Source organism: Chenopodium quinoa, unplaced genomic scaffold, assembly GCF_001683475.1.
Source record: "Chenopodium quinoa cultivar QQ74 unplaced genomic scaffold, ASM168347v1, whole genome shotgun sequence".
Classification (NCBI taxonomy): domain Eukaryota; kingdom Viridiplantae; phylum Streptophyta; class Magnoliopsida; order Caryophyllales; family Amaranthaceae; genus Chenopodium; species Chenopodium quinoa.
Genome location: NW_018743389.1, coordinates 2,706,426 through 2,714,343, shown reverse-complemented (window position 1 = coordinate 2,714,343; position 7,918 = coordinate 2,706,426). Strand labels below are relative to the sequence as shown.

At 42.0% G+C, this 7,918-nt stretch overlaps 1 protein-coding gene across 1 annotated transcript; it reads left to right on the top strand.

Moving 5' to 3' along the window:
- The first annotated feature begins 706 nt into the window (after window positions 1-706).
- LOC110738330 lies at window positions 707-2,626 on the top strand. The gene is made up of 3 exons (XM_021918692.1): window positions 707-1,037; window positions 1,083-1,657; window positions 1,805-2,626. Exons 1-3 carry the CDS (start codon window positions 707-709, stop codon window positions 2,624-2,626), a joined length of 1,728 nt encoding a protein of 575 aa, XP_021774384.1.
- Window positions 2,627-7,918: the final 5,292 nt, after the last annotated feature.

Genomic DNA, 7,918 nt, shown 5'->3' with positions numbered 1-7,918 from the left:
CTATCTTTCTTTGTTTGTTCGCTAGGGTATGATAAGTACCCGTTCTGCTAACAAAGAAGTTTTGCAGTTTGATCCAGAAATTGAAAGGAATATTTTCAGGTTGCGAAAAGAGGCAAGAACAACCCCCAGTGAATCAACATACTCCTTCAATATTCAAGAAGAAGAGGAGATGGCTGACAATAGAACTCTAAGGGAACTCACAACTCCCAACTTGAACCAACAACCGTTGTGCATTGCATACCAGCAGTTGGAGGAAGGTTTTAATGTTGAGATCAAATCCGGTCTAATTCATCTATTGCCGGCATTCCATGGCATGAAAGGCGAAGATCCGAATAAACATCTGGCAGAATTTCATGTGGTTTGCACTAGCATGAAACCGATTGGGATGACTGATGAACAAATTCAGTTGAGAGCATTTCCTTTTTCTCTCAAAGATGCAGCAAAGGATTGGTTTTACTATCTTCCCCCAGGTAGCATAACAACTTGGGCAGATTTAAAGAAGTGTTTCCTTGAGAAGTACTACCCAGCCACTATTTCTGCAAGCCTTAAGAAAGCTATCAGCAATGTGGATCAGAAGGAAGATGAATCCTTGTATGAGTATTGGGAGAGATTTAAGAGATTGTGTGCTAGTTGTCCTTACCATGGGTATTCCGATCAAGACCTCATCCTATACTTCTATGGAGGTCTAACTGATGATGACTTGAGGATGGTGAATGCAGCAAGTGGTGGAGGGCTAGTGAATAAGACTCCAGGAGATGCAACTAGGTTGATTGCAGAGCTAGCAGAAAATTCTAGGCAATTCAGTCAGAGAACTCCCACGCGCCGGGTGAATTTAGCAAATTCGAATACAACTGAGTTAGAGAGTCAAGTAGCTGATTTGACTTCTATGATGCGTGAGTTCATGGTGAACTCAAGGAATCCACAGCAACTGAATGCTTGTGGTTTATGCACCTCCATGGGACATCCCACTGATGCATGTCCTCAATTACAAGAGGAGCAGAATGAGCAGGCCAACGCCTTAGGTTTTCAAGGGCAAGGTCCGTAGAGAAGATATGATCCCTTTTCAAATACCTACAACCCAGGATGGAGAGATCATCCAAATTTTAGATATGGGAATTCCCAAGGAAACCAACAACATCAGCATGCTCAAGGTCAACAACAGTTTCAGCAATATAGGGCACCGTTCCTAACACCTCAAGGCCAAAGCTCTAATTCAGGTAATATGTCAACTGAAGAAATGATTAGATCACTAACTTCTAATGTTTCTACCATGCAGCAGAATATGATGCAATTTCAACAAGAAACCAGATCAAGTATTCAAAACCTGGAGAATCAAGTCAGTCAAATCTCAAGTGCAGTAAGCCGACTTGAAGCTAAGGACTCTGGAAAGCTTCCATCCCAAACGGAGCTGAACCCTAAGCAACAAGTTAATGCAATAACATTGAGAAGTGGCAAAAAGTTGCAAGAAACTGTAGTTGCACCTAAGAAGGCTAAAGACTTGATTGGAGTTGAGGAGGAGGAAGTAGAACAAGAAACTAAGGCGAATCCGCCAACCTTTACCTCTTATGAGCCTGTGCCACCTTTCCCAGAAGCCTTGCAAGATACTCGAAGGTATGAGAAAGACAAGGATATTTATGAGACTTTCAGCAAATGTGAGGTAAATATGCCCCTCTTGAATGTGATTAAAAGTGTTCCTCGTTTTGCTAAGTTTATGAAGGAACTGTGTACGATCAAGAGAAAGCACAGGTTGGGAGGAAAAGAAAAAGTGAAGGTGAGTGCTCATGTTTCTGCAGTTTTCCAAAAGAAACTCCCAGAAAAATGTGGTGATCCTGGTATGTTTACTATTCCTGTTACAATAGGAGACACCACATTACACCGAGCCATGTTGGACCTAGGTGCATCAATCAATGTCATTCCCTACTCCCTGTTTAAATCTTTAGAACTTGGGCCTTTGCATGAAACTGGGGTAGTAATTCAGTTAGCTGATAGGTCCAATGTATATCCTAAGGGGGTAGTAGAAGATGTACTTGTTAAGGTTGATGGATTGATCTTTCCTGCTGACTTTTACGTCCTTGACATGGAACATGACAAACAAGCAGCCCCCATCCTGTTAGGAAGACCTTTCTTAAAGACTGCTAAGACAAAAATCGATGTGTCTACCGGTTCTTTGACTATGGAGGTTGATGGGAAAGCAATTGTGTATAACATTTATGATACCATAAAGTATCCTGTTGATACTCATTCTTTATATTCTATAAATGTTGTCGATCCAATATTGCATGATGTTTCTAACATTGATCATGGGGATGAGCTCCTCACACCTATTACTAATGTTGTGTCTGGTGATTGCTTGGATTCTTCTATACCTACTAATGTGCAGGTGAAGGTGGCGGAATTGAATGAACAGTCCAAGCTTCCACCTATACCACTAGGGGCAACACCCACCCCGTCATCATTTCCGGGCAAGAAATTATCCCAGGTATACCACAAAGCAAAGAATAAGGTGTGGCATGACAAGATGAGCTCCCGTTGGAAGGGTCCAATTCAAGTTGACAAGGTCTATCCGCATGGAGCGGTAGAAATTCGGAGTTTAGAGACCAACAACATGTTCAAAGTGAATGGATAAAGGCTCAAACCATACTACGAAGGGTTCAAGGTCGAGAATTTGGAGAACATCGATCTCTACGAGCCATCAATTGATTAACGAAGTTTCATGAGTTGTGTCGAGCCAACGACGTAAAACAAAGGCGCTAATCGGGAGGCAACCCGAAAACTCTTCCCCGTTTTCATTTATTTTAGTTTTTATTGTTTTTGTTTTGATGTACCAAGTGCTTTTGGTGGATTTATGTAGGAGGATGCTTTGGGAGTACGTATTGTGAGCAAAAACAGAGCAAAACAGGTAAAAACAGGCTTTGGGAGGCAGCCCCTGCAGGAGCCGCTGGTAGCGGGCTGACAGCTGCTCTGTAGCCGCTACCAGCGGCTCTCCAAGCAGCCAAAAAATCCCAAAGTTCTGCCCCAGCCGCTGGCAGCGGGTGTCCTTCAGAAAAAAAAAAAATATATATATATATATATATTTTGCAGCAGCCGCTACCAGCGGGTCCCAAGCCGCAGCCAGCGGGTCCCAAGCCGCTGCCAGCGGGTCTTCCAGCAACATTCACCCTAAATTCCTTCTTAAGCCGCTGGCAGCGGGCCCCAAGCCGCTACCAGCGGCATTCCCTGCATACCTGAATTTTTGCCCTTTTAAACCCATTTTTCTTCAATCCTACAATCCAATTCATTCTAGTCTTTATCCAAAACCCCAATTAATCACTTCCCTCTATCCCTTAGCAAGTATTCTTTATCCAAAACAACCCATTTGCCCCATTTTCAATCCAAAATTCAGAAATTTAAAAACCCCTCGTCTAACCTCTTTTCCCTCAATTTCAAGTCCAATTAAACCTTAACATTGTTTCAATTTCTAAATTCTAAACTTGAAATTTGAGGAATTGTGTGAACCTTGGTGTTTGGAGGTTTGGTGGGTTGCTCATTGTATTTTGAAAGAGGAGGTGAGATTTGTGCAATTCGTTCTTGTGCAATGGGAAGACATAACAAGTGAAGGCAACCTCTTCACCTACAAGGGTTGCAAGGGGGTAGACAACAAGGGGATACTTCAAGGGAGGGTGTATCACCCTCTTTTCCCCAAGCAAATGACTTCATGGGCATTCGTCTAACTACGAAAGAAAAGACTACATGGGTTCAACTTCAACAGCCCAAAGGAATGGTGCAATGCACAAAAGTCGTCGATTTGGAGGCATTGCAAGTGGTTGGTTTGGAGGAAGTGATGGAGCACGAGCGCACCTACTTATGTGAGGTATAGATGAATTCCTTTCCACTTTGACTAAGGGATGTCAAGAATTTCTTTCAATTTTAACAATAAGAACTATGTCATGCCTTATGCGGTAATTAGAAATGCGTTTGGTTGGAATAATCTTCCCATGGGCAACACTTGGGGTCCCCATAGTTCATTTTTCTTCTCGAGAGTTTTTAAATCCTTGATAATGCCGAATCTTCCAACTTCGGGAATCCTTCCCATTAAGGTGGTACTTATTTCTTCCCTTTCCCTTACTTTTGTTTTTATTGTTGTTGTTCTTGCATTGAGGACAATGTCTCATTCAAGTAGGGGGGGGGGAAGCAATTCTTGCATATTTTTGAAATTTGTATAGTTATCCTAATTTAATGGTTTTGTATAGCTATTTCAATTATGTTTCAATGAAAAAAAAAGAAAAAAAAACAAAGAAGAAAAATTGAAAAAAAAGAGAAAAGAAAAAGAAAAAGAAGCCCTCTAAGTCGAAAACCTGAAAAGGCGGCTTAGGCAAAAATGGGGGCCCGGTTAGGTTGAAAACCCGAAAGGGCGACCTAAGCAAAAAAGTGGCTAATGAGCGGGTGAGGTAGTGAGATTTGGAAAAAGATGAGAGGCTAGGATGAAAACCCGAAAGGGCTCCTAGGCAAAATGAGAGAAAAAAGAGAGAAATGTTCATGAATTTGATTTTTCAAGGAAATTTCGCATCTATTTGCCGGAGTCGGTGTCATAAGGGGAGGAGATATAAGGAGGTGTCGGGGTAGGTTTCATCTTGGTGATTTTGGGAGATAGTTGAGATTTTGGGGGAATTTGTTGATCATCTTAGGAATTTGAGAGCATGAGTTGTTTGTTTTCACTCTTGAATGTGGAAGTGTTTTTATGAGACTTTTGGTTAAGTTGAGTTTTTGTTTGCCCAATTTTATCAAAAATTTCATTTCTTTAGGCGGTTGAGAATATTCATACTCATGGCTATGCGTTTATCGTTCCAAGTTGATTTTGGGGATGAATTGATAAATAAGAAAAAATGGAGATTCAAAGTGTGAAGTATGGGGGAGTGTGATTGTGATTGGTTGATAAGTACTAGGATGTTTTGTTGAGTTTGAGTGCGTAGAGCTAGTTTGATTCCACCATCTTCTGTTTTGAACCTTAGTGAGGAGGATGTGTTTTATTCTCTAAGTTTACTCGAGGGCGAGTAAAGGTTCAAGCATGGGGGAATTTGATAAGCCTTCTTATCATGGGTTGAGAGAAGCATTTTAGGGTGTGTTTTGATGCTTTATATGTACTTTTGTTAGCTTTTGTGAGTTTTGGGCTGTGATCTCACTTATGTGCAAAAGGCGGGATTTATGAGTATAAGTGAGTGAGTGAGCTCGGGAACCAATGAAGAGTTATGTAAGAAGGATGGACCTTGGCTCGTGATTTGAGAGTTGTGATGGAGCATGGAAGAGCAAGGAAGAAAGCTTGAGGAAAAGGTGAAGCAAAGCAAGAAGAAGAAGCAAGGAAAGAAGGCAAAAACAGCAGGAACCGCTGCCAGGGCCGCTGGCAGCTGGCCAGAGCCGCTGGCAGCGGGTATACCAGAGTGAGGGGCTGCCAGAGCAGCTGCCAGCGGGTCCAGAGCAGCTGGCAGCGGCTCTGGCAGAAATTCGGGCTGTTTTGGTTAATTTTCAGCAATTTGGCTTTGTTTTGGCTCGTGTTTTGGATATTATTTTATTATTATTATTGTGTTATGTTATTAAAATATAGAAACATATAAATAGCTTAGTTTTAATTAAGTTTTAAGTTAGAAAAGGAGAATTAAGTTTTGAGAAAAAAAAAAGCTTTCTAGGGTTTTCTTGGAATTTTCAGAATTCTTTGTTTTGGAATTAGAATCCATGGAAGCTTAATCTTCCGGATTCTTGGTTAAAGATTGAAGCTTTTGGCTACGAATTGTGAGATCTTTCTTCTCTTAATATCTATTGAATATATATTGTTCCTTGAATTAATTTCATGATTTGCTTTAATCAATTGCTAGGTTAGAATTATTGGATTCGCTTGCATCTAATTAATCTTTCCAAAGTAGAAACTTTAGGTTATTGATGCATGCTTTTGGTTGATAACTTGAAGAGGGAATAATATTATTGAAGAAATTAGACCGCTTGTGTTAATTTATTCAATCCTTGTTGATTTCTCCGTTTATTTTCTTCTTGTGGATAATTTAGAGCGCTTGTCTTGAATTGTGCATTGGAAAGGGTTAGAAAGGAGCGCTTTGCTATTTCTAACTATTTATGAGAATTTAGAATCTAGGAATTCTACAACAAGGTGTTCAATAGAGCTTGATTGAGGAGACTTCTATGATCAATTTGTATGTTCATTAGTGGATTTCGCATAACCAAGACCGTTCTTCTCATTGATTACCTATTCATTACGTTCGTTGTTCTTACTTAGTTCATTTATTATCATTGCTCGTGAAAACCCCCCTCGTTACTTTGGTTACTACCGTCCTAGAGTATTTCCACTTAGGTTTCCAGTTATTAGTCCCTTTTTCCCTGTGGATTCGAACTCGACTCCCCTAACTACGTTTATTTGCAGTTAGCTTAGTTGTGATATTTTTGGTTGCATACGACTGAGGCACATCACCTCCAGTTCGTTGTTCTTCTTTTTGGCCGCCTCCAACTCAGTACGAATGTTGGCAGTGGCCTGCGCCTGATAATAAAGAATATCAGTTGTCAAAAATTCATTTTGGGCAATTTGAAACATTGCCTTATCAACGTCAGAGGCGGCCATAGCCTTAGCAGCCTTTACCTCTTTGTTTTTGGCGTTGATCGGCCTACGAAGGCCGTGCACTCTCAACATGGTCTGAAAAAAAAGAAAAACAGGCGTCAGATTTAAGAAACGGAGGCGGCATGCAAAGTAATAAAGTTGAAAAATGTTCTAAGTTTACCTCAGATAGGAGACCCATGATGCCGTCTAGGTCAAGGGTGCCGACTCCCTTGACCGCGTCCCTCTCCTCTTGAGGGACGGCCTTAATCATGGACTTGGCCATGTGGACCAAGTCAGGTTCTGAAGGGCCGCCTGCAAAAAAAAAAAAAAAAAAGTAATAAAAAAAAAATCAAAAACATGAAGAGAGTGATAAAGAAAAAAGCAAGTCTAGCAGAGCATGCTATACTTCTCGGCGGCCGTGTAAGAACAGGTGGTGGGTTCCCCACACTTTGTGGGGTGGCCGGCTGCTTGTCAGCCAACTGTTTCCTGGTAGAACCAGGCGTGCTCCCACCAGTCAGCTTCCGAACCTTCGAGTCCGGTTGATGGGAAGATGAGGGTTTGGAAGTGCCCGCCTGCAAAGGAGACGAGTGGTCAATATTTATTAAAGCAGCCTTTCAAAGACAAGTTCTAAAGATTGAAACTCACTGTGGGCGTCTCCTTGGCAGGAGAATTAGAGGCGGTCCGCTGCTGTTGCACTATGGAGGCTCGCAGCATAGCAGCCGCCTTCTTGGAAGCAGAAATTTGGTCCATAGCTTCAGCTACAAAAGAAAACTTCAAAAGTTAGAAAAATTTTCAAACAAGTCAAAGTGAAGGGTACATATTTTCAAGTGGCCGGCTACCTTTGGAGGACCGACTGCTTAGGCCACAAGCGGCCAAAAAAAACTCGTCATAGAGCAATTGAAACTCTGGGACGCAGTTTAGGGGCACCTGCTCTCGTACCCCAGTAGTAAAGTTTGCCCTAATCTCTACTTTAAACAACCCTCGGTCCAGGATATCTTCCCTGGCCTTGAGGGGGACAAGCGGCATGCTTCGACCGCTTGCTAGAAGAGGCGGATCCTTGTTCTACATGTTGTAGCGTTTGTTTAGCAGACGGTCAAGGCTGGCAATGATAAGGAAGGTGTTTCTCCAATCCTTCCATTTATTTTCCTTACCCCTTGTCATCAAATAGCCTTTGTGGCTTGTTATCTGGTACCAGCCGGTACCGCTTGCCTTAGGGGTCCGGCTGAGATAGTTCATGTGGGTGACACCTCAAAATTCGGCTCCACCCCGTGCATTTTACATCCGGCTATGTAGACAAGGATGTTGAACCAAGAATTAGGGGCTAACTGCCAAAGCCCCACCTCG

Coding starts and splice junctions, on each gene's coding strand:
- LOC110738330 (XM_021918692.1), top strand. CDS start 707: ATGGTGAATGCAGCAAGTGGTGGAGGGCTAGTGAATAAGACTCCAGGA. Junction 1,038..1,082: donor CTTAGGTTTTCAAGGGCAAG/GTCCGTAGAGAA, acceptor CCTACAACCCAG/GATGGAGAGATCATCCAAAT. Junction 1,658..1,804: donor AGACTTTCAGCAAATGTGAG/GTAAATATGCCC, acceptor GTTTTCCAAAAG/AAACTCCCAGAAAAATGTGG.